The 26,783-nt window shown below is 42.8% G+C and overlaps 1 protein-coding gene across 1 annotated transcript in view; it reads right to left on the reverse strand.

Moving 5' to 3' along the window:
- LOC124712372 (aldo-keto reductase family 1 member B1-like) overlaps positions 1 to 26,519 on the reverse strand; it is a 75,620-nt gene extending 49,101 nt beyond the window's left edge. Inside the window, exons 1-2 of the mRNA XM_047242668.1 lie at positions 26,445 to 26,519; positions 8,463 to 8,630 (exon numbers count right to left, since the gene is read on the reverse strand). Of these exons, the coding sequence (XP_047098624.1) occupies positions 8,463 to 8,630; positions 26,445 to 26,519 (243 nt within the window). The remainder of the gene's footprint in view (positions 1 to 8,462; positions 8,631 to 26,444) is intronic.
- Positions 26,520 to 26,783: the final 264 nt, after the last annotated feature.

A 26,783-nucleotide genomic window follows, 5' to 3' on the forward strand; every position in this document is an offset into this window, starting at 1 on the left:
GAGTCTTCCCTGTCTGAAATTAGAATTATCTTATTGGGGTCATGCAGGGATTTCTGTAACAAAAAAAAGTGAATGCCACATGTACTCTGCTAGCTTAGTAGGTGCTTCCTGGGTGTGGTGCAAGCCTGGTCGATCAAAAGGGTTTGCAGGGTGAGGAGAAAGGTCCCACCATTCTCCATATGATAGCGGATACTAAGGAATCCATAACCAAGAGTGTCACAGAGTCATATGAGCCTCTGGTTTAAGCCTTCCATTCAGCTCCAAATCAGAGGACCATGATCAGTTCTTGGAATGATGCTTCCACCCAGTCTTCACCAAAGCTGTCAGCCCTTTTAACCCAGGCAGCAGGTGACAGTAATGGTGATACGAGCCATAATTTGCAACTGGGTGTGCCCAGTGCTCTTGCCTGCAGAGCCTGCTCCATATCTTGGGTGAGACCTCCTAGCAACCAAACAGAGTGCCCACTGCAAATGGGTCCTTCATGAAGGAATGGATCCAAAGGAATGGTTCACTTGACTGGCTGAAAGTGCCAATGAAAGACTTGTAAGAAACTGTAGTTCACCATTCTTTCAGGTCTGTCTAACTGACACCTCAGTCTCATTTTGTTGTTCTCATTCCATTTTCCACTTAGGTGTCATCTGATCAGTCTCATTCTTCATTGTCCACATGTTCCTCATTTCACCTCCATGATTATCCATTCAGTTGTAGTTCCTTTTGTTCATTGCACTCTCCCATTCCTGATCACTTTTTTTGTGATTTTTGGTGTTTAACAAACACATCTTCATTTAACATCTAACTTCTAATAATCACTGAATGTCTTTATAATAGAGGGAAACATTCCACGTAGGAAAAATATATCTAAAAACAAAGATGATGTGACTTACCAAATGAAAGTGCTGGCAGGTCGACAGACACACAAACAAACACAAACATACACACAAAATTCAAGCTTTCGCAACAAACTGTTGCCTCATCAGGAAAGAGGGAAGGAGAAGGAAAGACGAAAGGATGTGGGTTTTAAGGGAGAGGGTAAGGAGTCATTCCAATCCCGGGAGCGGAAAGACTTACCTTAGGGGGAAAAAAGGACGGGTATACACTCACACACACACACACACACACACACATATCCATCCACACATATACACTGTACCCCCGATTTAAATCCTATCAAGAATCTATGGGCACAATGATCAGATTGTTCATGCCATGGATTCACAATCGAGAAACTGAGCACAGCTATCCATGGCTCTAGAATCGGTATGGCTCCACTTTCCTGTTAGTACCTTCCAGAACCTCACTGACTCTCTTCCTGCACATCTTGCAGTGGTGCACACCGCAATAGGTGGTTACTCAGGCTTTTGATAGGTGGTCACATTATTGTAAATGGATAGTGTCCATCAAAACATTATAATCACAGCCAAGCTGCAGTGATCCACTAAAATGGTATCATACTGTAAAGTGTTTAAAAATGTCATTAGGAAGGTAAAAAGCATAAAGTATGCAAATAGAACAGTTAAGTCTCAGGAAAAAATTAAAACCATGTGGTCAGTCATGAAGGAAGCATCTGGTAAACAGCACAAGGTCATGTGGATAACATCAGTTCATAGTAAAACTGTATTTGCTACTGGTAAGTCAGATATATGTACAGTGTTTAACAATCACTTTCTGAGTATAGCAGGTGAACTGAATAAAAATTTAGTTTCTACAGGGAATCTTAGAAGACGACTTTCCAAGACTGCCACCTGATACACACCTTCATGATACTGATAAGGGTGAGATTAAGTCAATAATTAAATCACTGAAGACTAAGGACTGTCATGAATGTAATAGGGTGTATACCAGGAGACTAAAGGAATGTGCTGCTTATGTTAGACCAGTACTTAGCCACATTTGTAATAACTTCCTTTCCCATAGAAATATTTATTTTCCTGAATGATTGAAGTACTCAGTAGTGAAATTGCCACATAAAAAGGAGGAAGGAGTAACATAGACACTTTTAGATTTGTTGCTGTGCCATCATTGTTTGCAAAAGTCATTGAAAAAGCTGTATAAATAAGGATAATTTGCTATCAAATATACAGTTTGGTTTTAGAATTGGTCTGACATGTGAAAATGTTATATTATCTTTTCTCTGTGAGGCACTGGGTGGATTAAACAAGAAGTTATGAATACTAGGCATCTTCTTTGATTTAACTAAGGCATTGGTGACAAAATGTTACTGCAAAAGTTGGACCATTATGGAATAAGAGAGGTAGCTCACAATTATTTCCTCTCCTACTTTAAAAGCAGACAGCAAAATTTCATTCTCCATATTAATGGGAATGGCTATGAGGTGGCATCTGATTGGTACATGGTTAATAGGGGGTTGCCTTAGGAGTTGGTGCTGGAACCACAACCATTTCTTATACATGTAAGTGATATGTCTTATAATATGACAAGTAATTCAAAAATATTTTTGTTTGTGGATGACACTAGCTTAGTAGTGAAGTATATTAAGTGCAACATGGGCAATGTATAAAATAGTGCAGGTGAACACCTAAGTTCATGACTTTTAGAAAGTAAATTGATGCCAAATTACAGTAAGACTCAGTATTCACAGTTTATGATACACAATTCAATTAAAACTGACATTCTGATAACACAGAATGGACATGCAATTACTGAGTTTGAACAATTAAAGTTCCTAGTTGTTCAGATGTGAGGTAAGCTGTCATGGGAAGCTCATTTTTAGGATCTTATTCAAACACCAAAAGCTGCTATATTTACCATCAGAACAGTATCTGAAATAAGTGATAGTCATTACTAACAGCACCATGCTGTGTGCTATCCAGAGTCTTTGTATACTTTCTTACTGCAGCAACATTAGGATTGCTAAAAACACATCACATTGCACTTTCTTGACACTGTTCATTCCTTCTGTAGGAGCCTATCACTGCCCATTCATTGGGACTATCACTAGGACTACCAACAGCACCATGCTGTGTGCCTTTTCTTTCCCCGCATGTAACATGATCGTACTACATGTTCACTGGGACCAGGAATCTAACTGTGCTGTATGCTTTCTCTGTGGTGTTTGTCCCACATGCAAAGTTATATAGAATGTTCCTCAGAACTGTCAACAGAACCACACTGTGTACTATTATACAGTGTTTGTCCTACTTGTAAGAGGGTCTTACTGCATGTTCACTGGGACTACTAGCTGCACCGACCATTGTATTTTTCTTCAGTATTTGTCCGACCTGTCGCACAATATTACTGCAGATAAATTGAGACTACTAACAGCACTGTGCTGTCAAATTTCTTTACAGCATTTGTCCCACCTGCAGAGGTGTTGTACTGCATGTTCCCTGGAACTACCCCCAGCATCACCCTGTGCTCTATCTCTACAGTGTTTGTCTCACATGTAGCACGATCATACAGCACATTCACTGGGACTATCAATAGAACCATGCTGTGTGCTATTCTACATTGTTTGTCCTACCATGTAACAGTATCCTACTGCATATCCACCAGGACAAGTGACAGCTCAGTGCTGTGTACTTTCTCTAGTGTTTTTCCCACCTTTTGGAGGGCCTTACTGCACATTCACTGCAACAACTAACAGCACCAAACTATGTGATTCCTTTACAGCGTGTGTCCCATCTGTAGCAGTCATAATACATTATCACGGTTCAATCCCACATCTGGCCATCCTGATTTAGGTTTTCTGTGATTTCCCTAAATTACTCCAGGCAAATGCTGGGATGGTTCCTTTGAAAGAGTATGGCCGATTTCCTTCTCCATCCTTCCCTAATCCGGTGAGACCAATAACCTTGCTGTCTGGTCTCCTCCCCCAAAAACAACAACAACAATGCAATCGCTTGAACTACTAACAGAACCATGCTGTGTATTTCCTTTACAGTGCCTGTCCTACTTGTAGAAGGGTCTTACTGCATGTTCTGTGGTACTACCCACAGCACTACTCTGTTCACTTTGTCTTGTTGTTTGTACCACCTTCATCAGTGTTTTACTGAACTTTCAGTTAGATTGCTATTACCACCACACTGTCTGCTTTATTCACAGTGTGTGTCTCTCCAGTAGCAGGGCCATAATGGAGGATTACTGGGACTACTGACACCACAGACTATGTGTTTGGTGTAGTGTTTGTTCCATGTGTATGGGGATCCTACTTCACATTTACTGGAAATTGTAACTGCACCACACTATTTGCTTTTTGTAACTTCCTTGATGATAATGCAATACAGTACCAGAAACTGATGAAGAAGTTGTACATAACTCAGGATGAGCACCTCTCCTGAGCAGGACATACACTACCCGTCAAAAAAAAGTGAAGCATCCAGAAGGGACAGAGGAAACAAAATGAAAGATCACATGTGATGTTGTTTCAGTGACTAGCAAGTCAAGTCAGCACGCCCAGCTAGCAACGTGGTCTAACGCACCGCTTCCCAAGAAGGAAGGTGTGCCCATCCCCAGTAGGAATCTGCCTGGTGGATCAGTGGCTAGGTCCAGGCTAGGTCCAGTGTGCCAGCCAGCCTGTGGATGGTTTTTAAGGTAATTTTCCATCTGCCTCGGTGAATGCAGGCTGGTTCCCCTTATTCCACCTCAGTTGCATTATGTCGGCAATTGCTGCGCAAACATTGTCTCCATGTACATGTACACCATAATTATTCTACCACACAAACATTGGGGTTACACTCATCTGGTATGACACATTCCTGGAAGTGGGGGTTTCTCTGGGGGGCTGAACTGCACAATAACCCTGGGTTCGGTGTGGGGCGGCGGTGAGGTGGATGGACTACTGTGGCCTGTTGTGGAGTTGAGTACCACTGAGGGCTATGGCGGGATGAAGCCTCTCCATCATTTCTAGGTCCCTGGTTCAATACACAAATCAAGTCAAATTTATAAATATGTTGGCAGTAGGCATCCACTTCTCAGCATAATGGAGCACCCCCTCTGACTGGGATGCATGCAGTGATTCAGTTTGGAATTGTGGTATAAAGCTGTTGCATCTTCTCCTGAGACGAGCTGGCCCACAGCTGTTGTAACTGCTCCTTGATATACGGGACACTGACACTTGGACAGAGTTGATGCTCAGGCTTGTCCAATAGGTGTTCTGTTGGAGGACAGATCTGGGGACCTTGCTGGGAGTACCTCAACATCATGCAAACAGTTCGCAGGAACATGTCCCTTGCGTGGATGAGTATTTTTCTGTTGTAAATTAGCACATGGCACTGTCAAAATTTCCTCAACCATTATCTTCTGTGACCTGAAATGATATTGATTGTTTTCCACATCATGACTCCAGGAGTAATTCTGTTGTGCCTCTTCAAAACATTGGAAGAATGGAGGCTCTCTCCAGATGACCACCATAGTCAGCAACAGTGGTCATCCAGGATAGTGAAGAATTGTGATTCACTGCTGAACACAGTACAACACCATTCATCAGTAGTTCATGCTTCCAAATAATGGCACCACTGCAAATGCAGTCATTTGTGTTGTGGAGTTAATGGAAGCTTATGTGTGAGACAGTAACTGACTAGTCTGGCTACTCTTAGTCTCCAACCAGTTGGGTGTGGGATGACACAGAATGTGGCAGGGAGTCCATTACCTGTTCTCAGATCACAGGCAAACATGAGAAGGTGTTACGATGTGCTTGATGCTCAATACGGTGATCCTCCCTCATGGTAGTAAGACACGGTTGACTGGAATCTTGACGATGAGTACGTCTGCCCTCATTTTCCCATTCAGTTCAATAATGGACCACTGTTACCTCTGAATGTGCCACAAATATGGATACTGCATAGTTCAATCAGCCTGCTAAATGGAGGAGCCTTTCAAACCATCAGGTGCTGATAACGCTGTATCACACAGGTACCCTGCACTTTCATATTCTTACCAATAATCACTCAACATTTGACATTGTTCATGTCACTTGTATATCCTACCTGGTCTGGTAACAATATCAAACATGAACAACACTAATGCACTGTGGTTGCCATTCTCCTTGTTACAGAAAATCGCAACTCTATTCATCTACATACCCGCCATTGTTTGTAAATGTGCAAAGTTATGTATCATCTGGCCAGGCCTTCTGGGTGCTATAACCTTTTTGTCAGGCAGTGTTCTTTTTCAGTTAGCAAGAAGACTTCTGGTAAGTTTGCATAGTCATAGTTTCGGACAAACATCCCCAATTGCAATGAAATTTAACACTATATGAGTAGTGAAAATTCTACTCCATTAAAACTTTTTGTGAATTTATGTGTGCTTCATATATGCTCCAGCTGCCTGTTGAGCACATTACTGCCTCACATGCCCATTTACTATGCTTGTGGCCAGATGAGTCACGTAAATACTCACATACTGCTGTTTGCCTCTAGAAAAAGCAACCTTGTACTCCACACACAATACAGTTCCCTGTTGCATTTAACAAAAGCTGAAACACTTCCATCTTCCTCATACATTTTCCCTCAGAGATTAATATGTTTGGACATTTTTCTCCATCGAACAGTGAAGTAGGTTCACTCGTCACTCACGGTTACTGTTCTTTCTCCTTTCATTTTTCAGGTTGCTCTTGTTCTCCCTCTCTCAGTTCTTCTCATGCACATTTCTACCATGACTGGCACTCGACAGCTACCTTCTTGTAAATAATGATTCCTATTCTACTCTTCACACACAAAAGTAAACTGTGTTTCTCCTGCTAAGTCTATTAGTGTATTCACTATTACTAAGTCTTGGATTCCACGACACAAATGGAAAGGAGAGTCTGCAAGTTTCTTAAGGTATTCCATATCCAGTTGAAGCCATTCAGTTATTGGATCCTGTTGAGATTGAGAAGGTGTTGACTGCTACATTTTGCATGCTGTTCCAAATACTCCTAGGCATTTCCTATGGGATTAAGATAAGTTCATTTATGGTGCAGTCAACATGCAATAGGTTGCCTCAGTGTTCTTCATAGCAGGAACATATGTATCAACTTGGTTCTCGTCATGTTGGAAAAATGAAGTGTCCATAGCATACGCATCATGAAGATGCAGAATAAAAGGATACACCTGCTCTCTACCAGTACTATAATAAACACTTGCATTGTTTGATGTGGTTGTGCATTGTCTTCCATAAAAATGAAATCAGAGCTGAATGTACCCCTGAAAAGATGTACTTTGAGATGGAGTACAGTGTCACAGTGATGTTAACTGCAGAGTGTACCATGTTCAAAGATTTAGAGGTCAATTATGCCATGCGCATTATGATTTTCCACACCATAATGCCTGGACCACCAAAAAAATCAAGTTTTCAATGCTCTTGGGTGCATTACATATCTCCACCTCACACCATATGATGGTATATCCATAATCACTTCTCAGACTGAATTTGCTCTCATCTGAAAGGAGTTGGTGACCCCAGACCTCCTTGGTTCAATCCCAATGCTCTTGACATCAGGCAAATTGCTCTGTCAATGTGCAGATATCAATAGAATGCAGTGTACTGGTCATTGGGCAGAAATACCACCCCCATGCAATCACCGTGCCACTGTGGGGAATCAGACTGCGTGCTTTGCAGGCCTGTTAAATGTAGTCACTATTGCACCTGGCTTTTGAAGTGGGTCCTTCCTTGCCTGTTTCACAATGTCATTCACCGTAGTTGACCACGTCGTCTCCTTATGGCGGCAGTGCCCTTGGTTCAGAATGCTCCCCATGCACGTGAAAAATGCTGTAAGCAATACCAAACTCCCAGGCTACACTTGTCACACTTCATCCTTCTTCCAGTTTCTTGAACACTCTACCCTGTCTGAAATCATCCAAATATTGTCTCCAGACCATACTCTAATGAAGAACACCAACACGGTGCACCGTAACTGCTCACTGTTTCACACACACTGTCCTTTCCCATTTCTTCAACAGCCTGTTGCTATGGAGTCTGCTCAATTTGGCGCTATAGTCATGCTGACCCTATGTGATATCCAACTTTTTGCACACAGCTTGGAGATCTCTAGCAACATGCTCCTGTACTTTCATTCATTTCCACCAAGTTTTTCGTATGTTATGTTACTTTATCTGTCTTGTCCTTATGTTTTGCACAGCAGTGTGTTTTACCAACCATGTACATGGAAAAGTATAGCACTGCAGATGAAGCCCACAGGAAGTGTGGTGTTTCCACAGCCGTCAGTCTCTTTCATTTGGCACTTGGCCAGTGATTTTCATGCATTTTTCAAACAACGTGGTTCTTTTAGACAAAGCAAACACATGAAATATAAATAATGTTATCATTTCATGTATGGATTAGTTATTTTTACCTACATGTCATTAATGAACTGCTAAACAGGAGTGATACTTCCATAATACTGGTTTGTGTGAAAAATGGCACATCATTTTTCATTTTCTTTCTGCATTATCTGCATTTTACTTGACTTTCTGTACACATTGAAAAGCCACCCTGTATATTATTATTTCTGCTTAGGCCCTTACCTTGCTAGTAACAAACACATCTTCTCGCTTGACTGCCCCTTCCTTAAATTTCTCTTGCAGTGCGTCACCCACTCCTGATTCATTGTGATATGCAGCTGCGGTGTCGATATGGCGATAACCGACATCAATTGCATGTTTAACTGCCTCCCTGACTTGTTCTGGAGTTTCCTGCAACATCACAAAACATATAACTGATCAGCCAGAACATTATTACAATAACCTGTCCAGACGATAACAGCATCACCTGGCAAGGAATAACTTCTAGTCAGACACATGCATGGTGCGTGATGTATCAGTGAGGTTCTGCCCATGTGTGCAATGAGAAGACGCACAATCTATCTGAGTTTGACGGAGGGAAGGTTGTGATGGCCTGGAGGCTTGGCATGAGCATTTTGGAAACTGCACGACTTGTCAGATGTACGAGGAGTCCTGTTGTGAGTGTTTTCAACATGTAGAGAAACCAAGGTGAAACCATGTGTAGATGTCCTGTGGTTGGCCACCCCTTGCTGCAGGACAGACTTGTAAAACAGGACAGATGGCAAACTGTGGCACAGCTAGCATCAGACTTTAATGTTGGACAGAGTACCAGTGTGTCTGGGCAAAAAGTGCACTGAACACTCCTGACGATGGGCTTCTGCAGCCGATGTTACATGCATGTGCCAATTTTAACATCATGACATTGGCAACTATGAGTGAAATGGGCGCGTGGCCATCTGCACTGGACATTGGCACTGTGGCAGAGCACTGCATGGTCCAATGAATCCCGATACCTTCTTCATCATGCCAATGGAAGGGTGCAAGTCCGTCATCTTCCAGGAGAGCAGCTCCTTGGCAGCTGTACTGTGGGACGGAGACAAGCTGACGGCGGTTCCATTATGCTCTGGTGAACATTCACGTGGACATCCATGGCACCAGTGGAGATCATGCAACGCACAATGATTGCCAAGGAGTATCGTACACTTGTTACAGACCACATATATCCCTTCATGACGATCATGTTTCCTGCCACCAGTGGCATTTTTCAACAAGATAATGCGGCATTTCACAAGACCAGGAATTGGATGCACTGGTTCGAGGAACATAGTGACGAGTTCCAATTGATGTGATGCCCCCACCCCCCTACCCCCCAGTTCGAAAGATCTGAACCTGATCAAACACATCTGGGATGTAATTGAATGTGGTATCAGAGCTCATCACCCCCTTCCCTGGAATTTACGGGAATTGGGTGACTTGTGTCTGCAGATGTGGTACCAATTCCCTCCAGCGACCTACCAAGGCCTCATTGCTTCCATGTCATGATGCACTGCCACTGTTATATGTGCCAAAGGTGGACGTACCAGCTATTACGTGGTGGTCATAATGTTCGTTCTGATCAGTGTGTGTTGTGACTTTTATCCTTCAACTACGATGACAGGCAGTTTTTATTATTTCCTCATATATGACTCTGGACCATTTTCATGCCTTAAAAGGTTAGCCATAGCCCAGAACATAGCACTACCCTCAAGTCAAAGGAGAGACACCACAGTTCAAATTTTGTCTTTCTCGACATCGAGAACCTACCAGAAAGATTTGACATGTATCTTGTTATTTAAATTACTTCATAAATATATTACAGTGAATATAATGTCTCTTGATAGCATCTTTCTGCGAAGTAAATGTCTTCTTATATCAAAAAGCAGTATTGACGGCTTGACAAAGGTTGTCATAATTAGGTTTTCTAAGGAGTTTATTGACTCCAAACCTGACAATTAAATGGACGCCATTTCACTGTAGTATTTAGGAGAGTTTAAGTACAATCCATAGGGCCAATGGCGAGGTTATGAGACTGTAGATGACACTTTGATCAATGTTTACACACCGTAGGCAAAACTACTATCGAAACAGTGTGTTGGCGAAGACGACAGCACAGAGAAAAATGGCAAGATCGTAATTTCAGTGAGGGAAGTGATGTTCACTTCTTTAGCGGGAGAGTAGATAATAGTGGTGTGATTAATTATGTGCCAATATATTTCTTTTGAATATAAGTTACGAAATGTTCTGATGAAGTTTGTTGACGTTACCTCAATAATTTGTAAACAGACAACCTAAAAAAAGAGACATCAGAAAGCTTTTGTGTAGTTATTTATGGTTTTGTTTCATTCGGTAGTATGTTTTCTGCACTTTTAATTTTTTATGCTTGTCAGTAAAATATTCTAGAGGTAAAATACTCCCACATTTGAATTTCTGGACAGGAACTGTTTAGGATGATATTGTCATTGGTACATATCGGCGTGTGTAACGTTGGACCCCTTACTCAAGTAGATAGGTAGAGAATTTAAAGAGAGAAATGGACTGTTTGAAGTTAGGTATAGTGGAAGTTAGTGAAGTCTGGTGGCAGGAAGAACCATACTTGTGATCAGCTAAGTTCTTTGACGTATCAGAATACCAAATAGGGGTAATGCAGGAGTATGTCTGACACTGAATAAGAAAATTGGAATACGGGTAAGTTACTATTAACAATGTAGTGAACGTATTATTGTGGCCAAAATAGGCACTAAGTCAACACACGCCATAGAAGTACAAATTTATGGGCATATTAGCTCTTCAGATGAGGGAGAGACTGAAAGAGTGTATTATGAAGTGAGATAAATATTTAGATCCTTAAGGTAAACAAAAATTTGTTATGGGGGACATGAATCCTTCCTTTGTCCCACCAAACAACAGGCCATCATCTGAGGTGGCTGCTAGACTGGAGAATGAAACTGACGGCAGTTTGTGGATCACACAGGTGATATGACCTAAGATCTCCTGGACGCATTCCTGTATCTGAAGATGGCCTTCTGACTGTATTGCAACCAGAATGGCCTTTGGAACATCCAACTTTGTGGTCTGCTGTCAGTCACTGTCGTAGTCAGAAAATGGATCCATACCAGAAAGTGGTTACTGAAATACAAATCTGTGGCCACATTCCACTGGAGAGAGCCTGCAACAGCTTGAAAGCAGAAACGTAGATAAATTACTGAAGACAGCTCTGCAGCTGTAGAAGAATGTGTCATCTGACCAGAGTTCTAACGGCAGATAATGTCTGAATTGACGAGGCGCTCAGTAGTTCGAATACACCTGTCCCATGTAGTAGCTGAACCTTACAGCACACTGTGTGCACTACGGGCACCAGGAAGAGGATTGCGAAGTGACTGGTAAAACTCTGCAACTACCCCTGCATCAAGTGGATCATGATGTGTGCAAAGAACACTCTCTTATCTTAGCAGGCATGAGAACTCCCACTACAACTGCTTTTCTGGCCACAGACATGTGAGGAGTGATTCTGTCATCGACAGAAACAGCCACATCACCCTTAGTTCTATCTCCAGCAAGATCATCCTTCCCATTAAGTATGGTAGCCTCTTAATGTAGGTGTGTCGGCTACTTTAGAATGAGTTTGTTGTAAGCAGATGCAGAACTGCTGGGCCAGGAGCAGTAGTTCTTCCAAATGTGATCGGCGTCAATTTAAGTTCCACTGCAATACAGAAGTCTCTGTGGAGCCATTGATTACCAATGGCTGTCCTTGCCCTTCTCCCTCTTGTGGCGATGATATACCTGAGAGGGCACAAGGAACATTAGACAGTGCTTGACTTTCTTGTTCTTCCACGTGGGTATCAACATCCTCGATAGTAAAATCATCATTCGAATGGGAGAGTGCTCGCCGATCTGATGGTTTATCTGACACTTTCTTCGCTTGCTAACTGCTTTTGATTTAGCATTTTTCCTTATTTATGGGAGAAGCAGGTTACATGAGTAGAGGGGCCCGTGATAGTGTGCACTGGTATGTGGCTAAATTTCCACGTCTTTCGCTGACTATTTGCGAGTAGTTTCGCAACGTTCCTCCCCCGCATGTATAATAGCAGGTGCATGTATTCGTGCTTGATTCTATGCTCTGCGTTTTTGTGGACTCATCACGTTAGGTGTCTAAGCTTAGCTGTTGGGGTTCCATTTCTTTTATCATTTGGCGGTTTCCTTTCTTATTATTCTCGTATATTCTTTTGTTTTCTGAGGAGAAGATGTGATGACTAAGGGACAACTGTCTCAAACCTCGCCAAGCGTCGTTGTGTTGTGTTTGTAGTTGGTTAAGCATCTGCCCTTGTTCCTCTATTTTATTCGTCTTGTGTTAAGTGGCTAATTATTCATGTGATGTTGCCAGCACACTTTTTTTTCTATGGTTGAGATACAATCCCCTGATTATTTTGGGTAGATTTTCATACTTTATTGCCGGAAATTGACGTCCATTGGCGTGGTGCCTAGTAGGTCTGTCGTAAGGCTTATGTTTATAGTACAGTTTGTTCATATTTGCTGCTACTAAAATCCATCGCTCTTTCATTGGTGAGACTTCTGTGCTGCGGTAGACCATGTTATTGTTCGTTCTTCTGTCGAGTCTTCCTGTTATACGGAGAATTTGCCTTTCAAGTGACAGTAATTTCTGTTTAATGTATCTGCTTTCTACCCAAACATACAAATGCGAATCAGTGTATCGTTGTTGGCACCCATTGTGAGTCAGATTAGGATGCGCCTGTAACCTCTTTCTCTCATACTTCAGACGTGTGGAGTCTATGTCATGGTTCTATTCAGAGTTATTCCTAAATAGACGGCGGTCTCCTTGAGTTGCATTTTTTCCCTCACAGCTGGACTTAAGCATTTTGTAGATTCAAGTTTCTGTTCCTTGAGAACTGTCTGTGATTAAATACCATAAGTTGTTTTTTGAAGTTTGACTTTATCCTCCACTTTTTTAGTCAGATGGTTGATGAATTTACTGATTTCTCTGTTGATTTCCTTCACAGACTGTCCATACCACCAGCAAGCTGTATCATCCACATAGAGCACCAGCCCATCATTCCATTTTGTTGTGTGTGGAATGTCAAAAGGTACATAAATTGTACAACGGGGCGAGAGAATCGCGCCCTGTGGCACACGTACTTCTGGGAAGAATGCTACAAACTGGGCTTCATCTTGATATATTTTTGATGGCCTGTTGTCTAGGATGTTCGAAAGAAATGTGGCTAGTTGAGTTGGAGTCTCCATTACAATCCCTTGAGTCACACTTTGTCGAACACACTGCCTATCTCCAGGACCAGAGCTTAGGTCTGCTTCGTTAAGCTCTTTTCTTGTATTATACTGGTACAGACTCTTAGTCTGAGGTCTATAGTGGCGTTTCCTTTCCTAAATTGTCTTCTCAGGATGATGGTTTTTTCCTCAGCGTTGTCTGACAGTCTGTTACTGAGTATTGCTTCGAATACTTTCCTTTTTACCGGGAGTAGCGTGATTGGGTGGTATGATCTGGAGTTGTCTGGTGGCTTTCCTGGTTTTGGAAGCATTATACACCGAAGCACCAAAGAAACTGGTATAGGCATTCATATTCAAATACAGAGATATGCAAACAGGCAGAATACGGCGCTGCGGTCGGCAACGCCTATATAAAACAACAAGTGTCTGGCGCAGTTGTTAGATCGGTTACTGCTGCTACAATGTCAGGTTATCAGGATTTCATTGTGTTTGAACGTGGTGTTATAGTTGGCGCATGAGCGATGGAACACAGCATCTCCGAGGTAGCGATGAAGGGGGGATTTTTCCGAACGACCGTTTCACGAGTGTACCGTAAATATCAGGAATCCGGTAAAACATCAAATCTCCGACATCGCTGCGGCCGGAAAAAGATCCTGCAAGAACGGGACCTACGACGACTTAAAAGAATCGTTCAGCGTGACAGAAGTGCAACCCTTCTGCAAACTGCTGCAGATTACAATGCTGAGCGATCAACAAGTGTCAGCGTGCGAACCATTCAACGAAACGCCATTGATATGGGCTTTTGGAGCCAAAGGCCCACTCTTGTACCCTTGATGACTGCATGACACAGTCGCCTGGGCCCGCCTGCACCGATATTGGACTGTTGCTGGTTGGAAATATGTTGCCTGATTGGACGGGTCTCATTTCAAATTGTATCGAGTGGATAGGGATGTACGGGTATGGACACAGCCTCATGAATCCATGGATGCTGCATGTCAGCAGGGGACTGTTGAAACTGGTGGAGACTCCGCAATGGAATGGGACGTATGCAGTTGGAGTGATATGGGACCCCTGGTACATCTAGAAAAGACTTTGACTGGTGACACATACATAAGTATCCTGTCTGATCAAATGCATGCATTCATGTCCATTGTGCATTTCGAGTGACTTGGGGAATTCCAGCAGGACAATGCGACAGCCCTTACGTCCAGAATTGCTAGAGGAATACTCTTCTGAGTTTAAACACTACTGCTGGCCACCAAACTCCCCCGAAATTAACATTATTGAGCATATCAGGGATACTTTTCAACATGCTGTTCAGAAAAGATCTCCACCACATAGTACTCTTTCTGATTTATGAACAGCCCTGCAGGATTCATGGTATTACTTTCCTCCAGCGCTACTTCAGACATTATTCGAGTCCATGCCACGTCGTGGTGCGGCACTTCTGCATGCTCACAGGGGACCTACACGATATTAGGCAGGTGTACCAGTTCAGTGTAGGTATCCACTCATTAATTTAAAGTAGTTTTCTTTGATACGTAAGTGATAAATTTATTTCCCTACTTCATTGGTGTATGCAAAGCACATTTTTTTGTATTATTAATCCGAATATGAATGCTGGTTTTTTGTTTCATTCCTCTTATGATTAAATTCTGGGCTTACAACGAGTTATTCACAAAAAATATTTTTCTTCAAGCTATATCAATAATGTTAGGTTGGTAATAAAAATTAGAAATCTGAAATCGGACAAAATTAAAATGACTGGCAAAATCTTGATGTACAGCAACAAAAATAATAGGCAAAAACCGACATATTGATTTCCCACAGTGTGGAAAAACAGGAAATGCACTTTAAAAAGTCTATTCTATAGCACTCTGTTTGTGTACAAAACTTCGCATTTGCCACTGCTGCAGAGTTTATTGTGTTGTTTTCACGTCTTCTGTTATTTAGCCTTGACAACATATTTTTTTGATATCTCCGTTTTTTGAGTTGCTGGGATAAAGTGTAACGGATGACCAGATGAATAGGAGAAACCTCCAAAACTACACTTAGGTTGGCTGTTAGAATAGGCTTTTAGCAGACTAGGATTGAACTAAACATCATTGTGTCTACAAAGTGACATATTAGTAAGCAGTCATGCCAAATGACATGTTCTGTAACACACCACAATCTTAAATCTGCGAATAATTGCTACAAATGCGTGAGAATTTAGTAATAAATGGAAAATAGATGACCCCATCTTCCAGGAAGAGGGGACAGCCAACACTCCTCCTTCCCCCACCACACTCTCCCTCGTCCCCTTCGGACATAGTGTGTTTAGATGTAAGGAAGTTGAGTCAGTTAGTTAGTTAGTTGCTTGTTCCATGGATCATATTCACGATAAACGTTATGATGTGAAACGTGTCAATGAAACAAAATGAGCAAAAATAGGGTGAGACAAATAACAGGATGGAGATCGGTAGATGTGACGTACTTGTAAGAGGCAAACAAATGATTAAAATATCAGAAAAACTGGATGATTTATTCAAGAGAAAGAGCTTCACTAATTGAGTGTGTCAATAAAACTTTGATCCATCTCTGGCCCTTATGCAAGCAGATATTCGGCTTGGCATTGGCTGGTAAAGTTGTTGTGCCAAATTCTGTGCAAATGGCATGCTAGATTGTCAAAATCCTGGACTGGTTGGAGGGCCCTATCCGTAATGCTACAAAAATTCTCAATTGGGAGAGATCTGGCGACCTTGCTGGCCAAGTATGGTTTGACACGCATGAAGACAACAGTAGAAACTCTCGCAATGTGCAAGCGGGCATTATCTTAATGAAATGCAGGTCCAGGGTGTCTTGCCATGAATGGCAACAGAATGGGGCATAGAATGTCGTAGACGCACCACTGTGCTGTAAGGGTGAAGCGGATGACAACCAAACGGGTGCTATTATGGAATGAAATGGCACACCAGACCATCACTTATGGCTGGGCCATGTGGCGGGCGATAGTCGGGTTGGTATCCCACCACTGACTGGGTCGTCTTCAGTCACGTCTTTGGCCTAAAATCTCATTAACTGAAGTATAGTTGTCGCGCTTCGAACTGAGCCTCTATGACTAGAGAAGACATGTCTGGACACGTCCCAGACATTGGTGCGATGTCAATCTGACTGTTGCTGCCATACAGCCCAACAACTAGTAGTGACAGTCTGGGCCGTCATTTCTTTTTATAGTAGGCCCCTTTTGGTTGTCATCCGCGGCACCCTTACAGCATAGCGGTATGCTGACGCTATTCTACGCCCCATTTTATTGCCCTTAGTGGCAAGCCATTCCGAGCTTACATTTCAGCAAGATAATGGCTGCCGACACACGGCGAGAGTTTCTACTGCTTGTGTTCGGGATTGCCAAGCACTAACTTGCCCTGCAAGCTCACGCGATCTCTCCCCAAATGAGAAAGTCTGACGCGCCAGTTGGACAGAATTTGGCACGAAATGCCTCAGGAGGACATCCAACAACTCTACCAATAAATGCCAATCCAAATAATTGATTGTACAAGGGCCAGAGGTGGACCAACACTGGTCTGCCTCTGTGGCAGAGCGGTTCTAGGCGCTTCAGTCCGAAACTACGCTGCTGCTACGGTCGCAAGTTCGAATCCTACCTCGGGCATGGATGTGTGTAATGTCCTTAGGTTAGTTAGATTTAAATAGTTCTAACTCTAGGGGACTGATGACCTCAGACGTTAAGTCCCATAGTGCTTAGAGAGATTTGAATCATTTTGGACCAACACGTTGTTGACTCGCTCGATTTGTGACGCTCTTTCTCTTGAGTAAAACATCTAACTTTTCTGGAATTACAATCATTTATTTGTCTGTACATGTACATCATCTCTACCAATTTCCATCCCATTCGGATTATTCCTTCACGGTGTGTCGTTTTTTTTTTATGTTAGAGCATACATCTAAAAAATGACACAAATATTTTGATGGCCTTATGTTGGTCAGCTACTTTTTTCGGTAAAAAGTTCAAATTATTTCCATTCAATAATTCCTCTAAGGAATACGGAAGAATTTGTTGCCAGCCGGTGTGGCCGAGCGGTTCTAGGCGCTTCACTCTGGAACCGCGCGACCGCTACAGTCGCAGGTTCGAATCCTGCCTCGGGCATGGATGTGTCTGATGTCCTTAGGTTAGTTAGGTTTAAGTAGTTCTACGTTCTAGGGGACTGATGACCTCAGATGTTAAGTCCCATAGTGCTCAAAGCCATTTTTGAAGACTTTGTTAAGAAAAATAACCTTAACGAAGGACTGAAAACGCTCCTGTTGTCTGTCAGACACTTTACCTCCATTTCCGTCAGTTGAGTGTCGTACAGTGTTGTACCTACTTATTTCACTCCTTTCTACGTCAAAGCGAAATTCATTAAATGGTAACGTAGATAATTTATCCTTCTGATAATGTATGCACGTGAATATCTCGGTTACTCTCAAACTTAAATGGAACGTTTATAACAAATTTCATAAGTGAATAAGTACACTGTAATGCTGCGGTTAATATTCCCAATTGCTTAAAGAGATGCGTGCGACATGTGTGCGTGGAACCCAACACATAATTCTAATTCCTTTATTTTGCGGTATGAATACTTTTTGCCAAGGTGGGGATTTACCACAGTATATATTCCCATAAGACACCAAATGAATGAAAATACGTTAACTTAACTGACTTCTGTGTCCTCAAGGTTGCAGTTATTCCTTTGGCAAAAGTAGCCTAACTTAAACGTGATACATAGTAGGTCTACTACATGGGTTTTCCACTTTAATTTTTCAGCAGTATGTACACCTAAGAACTCAGAATTTTCTACCCTGTTCACTGTTTCCTGTGGTATACTAGGTTAATAAGAGGTGGGATACTTTCGTCTGCACAGAACTGGTTGAGGTGTATTTCAGACTTTAAAGGTAGCCCATTTGTGTGAAACCACTCAGAAACTTTCACTCAAAAACTTTCACCGATGATGCTTTGCTCGGCTTCACAACAGTGCTTCTGTCATCTGCAAACTAGGATAATTCTGCATCCTGAGTCAAGTAAAATGATTGCTCGTTAACACAACGCAAAAACAGCAGTGAATCAATGATCAAACGCTGTAGGATTCCTATTGTAGTTTCTCCCCATTTGACGTCCCTCTTTACATTAACTGAGCTGCATAGAGCAACATTCTTATACGAATTAAGACAGGATTGTGGAGAACCACATACTCCATAAAAACTTCCGAGGTAGGCTGTTATGACTGACACAGTCAAGTGCCTTCGGAAGTCCAGAAGATCCCAACTGATGATATTTTATTATTTAAAGATTTTATTATGGCTGATTAAATGAGCAAGTAGTTGACTCACAAGGGGAACCCACTACACGTCTCTCTCTGATACAGTCGAAACTCGGAATGGTGAAAGAAGGATGGAAACAAAGGTGTATCTATTTCGGCTTAGGTGCCAACGTTCAATAATTTTTTAGGAAATAGAGGTTAAACTTTCGACGCTATTTCATCAGTATACCCGCGCAGTATACCAAGTTTATCAGTATATCAAGTGGGTTGGTAGCGCAATGGGCAAGAGTGCAGTTTAGAAATTTTGTGCCCCGAGTTCGAATCCAGTTTTTGCTGTCACGGAGGTACGACTATGTCACATCAATATTTTTTGTGACATTGTAAAATAAAATGGAATTGTAGACAAAACAAATATGCATATCAAATACTGCTAAAAACAGATTGTATTGTCACAGATATTATACAGGTGCCCCAGGACGAACAGCCAATACTCAGGGACATAACAGGAACGATCATTCGAAGCAAAAAAGTATAGTAAACCTCGGTTCTAAAATGCGTACGTTCAGAGTTATGAACTGCTCCTCATCTTCGATGATGTGAAAAGTAGCTATTCTACTGCGAGTTCTTTGCTTTCCACTTTTTGGGAGGAAGTAGTACGAATCATAACAAGAAAAAATTATCTAGCAAAAATAGGCTCTAAAACGCGTATCTCAAGAGCTATGAGCACTCGTTCAGTGCAAGAGATGTGTTGCACAGTAGTGAATATGAACAAGTCCTCACATCTCATAAGGTATGCGCTTTAGAACTCATGTTTACTGGACATTTTTCTCGTTTTTTGGTCCACACTGCCACCTCTCAAACTATAGAAAGCAAAGTAGAAGAGGTTTGTTTCACAGTATCGAAGATGAGGAAGTGCTCGTACCTTTTAAGCTGTATAGAGTCCATGTTTACTAGACGTTTTTGCTTCGAATGTTCGTTACACTGAATACTGACCATTCCACCTGGGACACCCGGTATAATTAATAGTGGTTGAAAAACAAAAACATAAGGATTCTAGTATTTCGATGTTTGCTTTGTATTTTGTATTTGAAGAGAATCAGCTCATTCACAAAAACATTCAAAGCATAAAAATATCTTTAGGAAAACAACCTCGCGATCTTAAATACGTATATTGAACATCAGCCATGTTCAAGACTAGAGCATGTCGGTATTCCGAGTCCATCGACAAACAGCCCATCGTATAAGAAGGGATCGTCTTGCCCATCCTCGTATAAATAATACATAGAAACGGCTCTATTTTTACGTAAGGTCGTCGCACTTTGTCCAGAAACTGGTGACAGGTTCCCTTTGTCAGCTTTCCAGATTTTGCGGCTGTTGCGTGCGTCTTCTGATATCGTTCCATTAACTGGTTTACTCAAGGACCAAATTTGTCACTAACTTTTTGCAGACAAACGAAAACTGTTGGTGGCGGTTTTCTGGAAGGTGTTAATCAGTGTCAATTGTGACGTTAAACCTATTTTTAATAAAATTCTTATTTCTTTTAGCAATCAGTTCCATTGTACTTCACGATGTCATAAGCTATATTGATGTCACACACTTTCGTGACAACGAAACAAAAAAAGACTTAAGATGGGGTTCGATCAGAGGGCGCAAAATTTCGGACTGTTGTCCTAACCATTGCGCCACCAATGTTTGAGTTGCTTGATGAATTCGCGTCGAAACTTCAACCTTTTTTTCTCTCAGAAGCTATTGCGTGTTGGCACCTAAGCCATAACAGATGTCTATATTTTCGTCCTTCTGTCACGCTGCAAAGTGTCGACTGTATCAGAGCGATAAATGAACGGTTCCACTTCTCCGCAGAGTGCCTTTTGAAATGCAAATTGTGACTGGGCAAGTATCCCGCCACTACACAGGTGAATGTCAACTCTGGAGTGCATCTTCTTTTCAAAAACTTTAGAAAATGATGTAACGAGCGACAATGGCAGTAGTTACTGACATCTGTGGAGTCACCCTTTTATGGAGAGGCCTAACAGTGGCAAATTTTAATCAGTCTGGGAAACCAACCTGAATTAATGATGCATTACATAAGTGATTATGTATATATTGGGCCACAACTGTTAGTGTCTTGTTGGAGATATTACCCATCCCATATGAACCTGTCTTGTTGGAGGTGTTACCTATCCCATACGATCTTTCACTTGTTAGAGTCTACATCTACATCTACATTGATACTCCGCAAGCCACCCAACGGTGTGTGGCGGAGGGCACTTTACGTGCCACTGTCATTACCTCCCTTTCCTGTTCCAGTCGCGTATGGTTCGCTGGAAGAACGACTGTCTGAAAGCCTCCGTGCGCGCTCTAATCTCTCTAATTTTACATTCGTGATCTCCTCGGGAAGTATAAGTAGGGGGAAGCAATATATTCGATACCTCATCCAGAAACGCACCCTCTCGAAACCTGGCGAGCAAGCTACACCGCGATGCAGAGCGCCTCTCTTGCAGAGTCTGCCACTTGAGTTTATTAAACATCTCCGTAACGCTATCACGGTTACCAAATAACCCAGTGACGAAACGCGCCGCTCTTCTTTGGATCTTCTCTATCTTCTCCGTCAACCCGACCTGGTACGGATCCGACACTGATGAGCAATACTCAAGTATAGGTCGAACGAGTGTTTTGTAAGCCACCTCCTTTGTTGATGGACTACATTTTCTAAGCACTCTCCCGATGAATCTCAACCTGGTACCCGCCTTACCAACAATTAATTTTATATGATCATTCCACTTCAAATCGTTCCGTACGCATACTCCCAGATATTTTACAGAAGTAACTGCTACCAGTGTTTGTTCCGCTATCATATAATCATACAATAAAGGATCCTTCTTTCTATGTATTCGCAATACATTACATTTGTCTATGTTAAGGGTCAGTTGCCACTCCCTGCACCAAGTGCCTATCCGCTGCAGATCTTCCTGTATTTCGCTACAATTTTCTAATGCAGCAACTTCTCTGTATACTACAGCATCATCCGCGAAAAGCCGCATGGAACTTCCGACACTATCTACTAAGTCATTTATATATATTGTGAAAAGCAATGGTCCCATAACACTCCCCTGTGGCACGCCAGAGGTTACTTTAACGTCTGTAGACGTCTCTCCATTGATAACAACATGCTGTGTTCTGTTTGCTAAAAACTCTTCAATCCAGCCACACAGCTGGTCTGATATTCCGTAGGCTCTTACTTTGTTTATCAGGCGACAGTGCGGAACTGTATCGAACGCCTTCCGGAAGTCAAGGAAAATAGCATCTACCTGGGAGCCTGTATCTAATATTTTCTGGGTCTCATGAACAAATAAGGCGAGTTGGGTCTCACACGATCGCTGTTTCCGGAATCCATGTTGATTCCCTCATAGTAGATTCTGGGTTTCCAGAAATGACATGATACGCGAGCAAAAAACATGTTCTAAAATTCTACAAGAGATCGACGTAAGAGATATAGGTCTATAGTTTTGTGCATCTGCTCGACGACCCTTCTTGAAGACTGGGACTATCTGTGCTCTTTTCCAATCATTTGGAACCCTCCGTTCCTCTAGAGACTTGCGGTACACGGCTGTTAGAAGGGGGGCAAGTTCTTTCGCGTACTCTGTCATAGTCCTTAGTTCAGATGGGGTTGTGCCATCAATATTTATTGTCCTCTGCACTGCTTCTTCAGTGACTTGTTTTGCTTTCTCTTCTGAAATATTTGCAAAAATTCGACTTTCAACGCTCTGACCCTAGACGGGTCAATCGGGCTCGCCCGCCGCCGTGGCATCCTTCATCAATGGCGTCACTGTGAGCACTATGAAGGGGCAAGTAGTCGGCACACCTCTCTCCCGGTCGTTGTTGGGTTTCTTGACCCTGGAAGCGCAACAGATCGGTCGAGTAGCTCCTCAGTTTGCATCATGAGGCTGAGTGCAACTCGTACTAGTCCTCTGACGAAGGAAAAATCCCAGGCAGTACTGGGAATCGAACCCGCATGGCATCAGCCTCACTTACCACTCGACTAGGTAGCCAGACATTTGCAACAATATTTTCACCTACGTTTTAGAAATTCTTTATTAAAAATACACCGAAGAGCCAAAGAAACTGGTACAGCTGCGTATCATCGTTTAGGGTCCCCGCCAGCCTGCAGAAGTGCCTCAACACAATGTGGTATGGACTCGACTAATGTCTGAAGTAGTGCTGGAGGGAACTGACACCATGAATCCTGCAGGCCTGTCCATAAATACATATGAATACAATTGAGTGCAGATGTCTTCTGAATAGCACGTTGCAAGGCATTCCAGATATACTCAATAATGTTCATGTCTGGGGATGTTGGTAGCCAGCGGAAGAGTTTAAACTCAGAAAAGTGTTCCTGGAGCCACTCTAGCAATTCTGGATGTATGAGGTGTCACTCAAGTCCGTCGGAATGCATATTTGACATGAATGGATGCAGGTGATCAGACAGGATGCTTACCTATGTGTCACCTGTCAGACTCGTATCTAGCTGTATGAGGGGTCCCATATCACTCCAACTGCACACGCTCCACATCATTACAGATCCTCCACCAGCTTGAATAGTCCCCTGCTGACATGCAGGGTCCTTGGATTTATGAGGGTTGTCTCCACACCCGTACACGTCCAGCCGGCGATACAATGTGAAACGAGACTCGTTCGACAAGGCAACACGTTTCCAGTCATCAAGAGTCCAATGTCAGTGTTGACGGGCCTAGGTGAGGCGTAAAGTTTTGTGTCGTGCAGGGAACACGAGCTTGGAAAACCCATATTGATTAAGTTTCCTTGAGTGGTTCGCACGCTGACACTTAATGATGGCCCGGCACTGAAATCTGCAGCAATTTCCGGATGGGTTGCATTTCTGTCACTTTGAATTATTCTCTTCAGTCGTCGTTGGTCCCGTTCTTGCAGGATCTTTTTCTGGTCTCAGCAATGTCGGAAGTTACCGGATTCCTGATATTCACAGTACGCTCGTGAAATCGTCATAGGGGAAAGTCCCCACTTCATCGCTACCTTGGAGATGCTGTGTTCCATCGCTCGTACGCCGACTATAACACCACGTTCAAACTCACTGAAATCTTGATAACCCACCATTGTAGCAGCAGTAACCTATCTAACAACTGCGTCAGACACTTGTCTTACTTAGGCGTTGCCGACCGCAGCGCCGTATTCTGCCTGTTTGCATGTCTTTGTATTTGAATACGTATGCCTACACCAGTTTCTTTGGCGCTTCACTGTATCTGCTACATGTGAACTGTGCTGTACAGTGCTTCCACTCGCTAACAGAAATAATGTTATCTTCTATGGCTTCTTCCCCTGTCTCTCATTTCACAATATTCCATGCTGAATTGATTTTACTGAGTGATATGTCAGATTCAGACAAGGTTGCATACTCGAAGATTTTCTGTCAACTTATAAAAATTTTACACAACGTCTTATAATGTGAAAGTACGCTTTTAATATAAAAAAAGATGTCCCGCGAAGGAATTAGCCGAATGGGATGGAAATCAGTGGATATGATCTACATGTACAGACAAATAAACGATTACAATTTCAGAAAGAAATTGGATGATTTATTCAAGTGAAAGAGCTTCACGGATTGAGCATCTCAATAATTCGTTGGTCCACCTCTGCCCCTTACGCAAATAGTTATTCTGTTTGTGATTGATTAATACAGTTGTTGGATGTTCTCCTGAGGGATATCGTGCCAAATTTTGCCCAATTGACGCGTTAGATCGTCAAAAATCCCGAACTGGTTCGAGGGCGCGGCCCATAATGCTCTGAACGTTCTCAAACAGGGAGAGATCGGGCGACCTTCCTGGCAAAGTTAGGGTTTGGCAGGCACGAAGGCAAGCAGTAGAAACTCTCCGTCGTGTGCGGCGGCCATTATCTTGTTGAAATGTAAGCTTAGGATAGCTTACCATGAAGGACAACAAAATGGGACGTAGAATGTCGCCAGCGTACCGCTGAGATGCAAGGTGCCACGGACGACAACAAAGGGGTCCTGCTATGAAATGAAGTGGTTGCAGCAGACCATCGCTCCTGGTGGGGCCGTATGGCAGCTGACTGTCAGGTTGGTATCCCACCATCACATTTTCAGCCTGGACTCTCATTGACTGGAGTAGAATTGTCTTCAGTGATGAGCTCCGCTTCTAACTCACCCCCGATGACCAGCGAGGATGTGTCAGGAGAAGACCCAGAAGGCGGTGGGATACCAACGTGACTGTCGCCCGCCATATTGTCCTACAACCACGATAGTCTTGGGTGCCATTTCATTTCAGTTTCATTTCATAGCAGGACCCCTTTGGTTGTCATCAGCGGCACCCTTAGAACGGTACGTCGACGATATTCTACGATTGGGTTTCCCTGCCCCCTTCATGGCTAGTCAGCCTAGGCTTACATTTCAGCAAGATAACACCCGCCCGCACATGGGGACAGTTCGTGCTTGCCAAACCCTACCTTGGCAGCAAGGTCGCCGGATCTATCCACAGTTGAGAAAGTCGGGATTTCGACGAACTAACGCTCCAATTGGACAGAATTTGGTACTATATTCCTGAGGAGGATATCAACAAGTCAATCAATACGATATTGCAGTGTTGTCCGAAAGTACGATACAATATTCCTTTGGACATGCATGCTGATCTTCCGTTTGTCGCGAGCGGTTGCCTTACAATGGCGTTCTGGCAAACGTGGATTGTTTATACGGTTAAGTACTGAGTACGTAATAAAATTCACTATTATTCTGATTTGTAAAGGGAGCGACCAAGCGCTCCCACCCATGAGTATGTGAGATAACACCGTCCACACGATAGTTTCCGTTCCGCCAGCCTGTTATTCCATCTTAGTCTCTCGTGCAGGTCGCTTCCATTCTCCCGAACAGCGGGTCGCCCTGCCGTCACACCGCTAAGAAAGTGCCATCTTCTACCATTCCACACGATAACATACACTGTGCCTCAAGTAATCACATTAGTAGAAACTATTTTTTCTATTTCCAATCCTGTATTTTAAAAAAATTTTGGCGTCTTCTCATTTTAAACTTTTTTCCTCCTTTTAGATGCAGGCAAATTTGAAACAAGGGTCTATAACGACGTGATCCACCCACCACCAATTTTTATGAAATTAATGGTTGCTTGGTTGGTTGCTTGGTTGATATGTGCAAGGGGACCAAACAGCGATGTCATCGGTCCCATCTGGTTAGGGATGGCATTTGCCTGAAGCGATTTAGGCAAATCACGGGAAACCTAAATCAGGATGGCCCCACGCCTTTGTCACCCTTGGTTCGCCAATGTGATGTAGACAGTATTTACTGAATAACATATCTTGACTAGGAGTGATGGGTACATCTATGACCTTTTAACACTCTGTATTTATTTCAGAGACGACGTTTATTAATTTTAAAATCCACGAAGTTGAGACACTGTATATTACTCTTTACCAAGTAAGTTGCAGCAGATGCTGCAGCTTTAGACCACGAAACCGGTCATGTATCAATGAAACAACAATTTTACCAGCTGTCAGTGGAATTCTTCTTAACACCATGCCTTTCAACAACTGCAGATACACAGAATATAAAACACTTTGTGAGTTCTCATTCAGAGAGTGCTCGTTTTTACATGTTTACCTGCCAGGTGCCGAGCCCGAAATCCGGCATGCTCCTCCTGTTGTTGAGCTTCACTACAGGAGCGAGCGAAGGCATGGCTACGGCGAGAAGGCAGACTTGTGGCTGGCGCAGATCAGCTGGTAGGCGCGAAACGGTCCGCTAATATGGAGTACGTACAATGCGGTGTTTCACTCGCGGCGTTCCGTTAGCAGCCAATTACCGACGTGTGAAAAGCGTGGGGAAGCTACGACACGTGCCGAGTGGAAGGAGAAGTTAGTTTGTGTAGGATCTCCACATAAATGTTTGCCTCCTTCCACGATGATTGTTCAAGAAACTCAACCATACTTTGGTGCTGCATTC

This window comes from Schistocerca piceifrons, chromosome 8, assembly GCF_021461385.2.
Source record: "Schistocerca piceifrons isolate TAMUIC-IGC-003096 chromosome 8, iqSchPice1.1, whole genome shotgun sequence".
NCBI lineage: Eukaryota > Metazoa > Arthropoda > Insecta > Orthoptera > Acrididae > Schistocerca > Schistocerca piceifrons.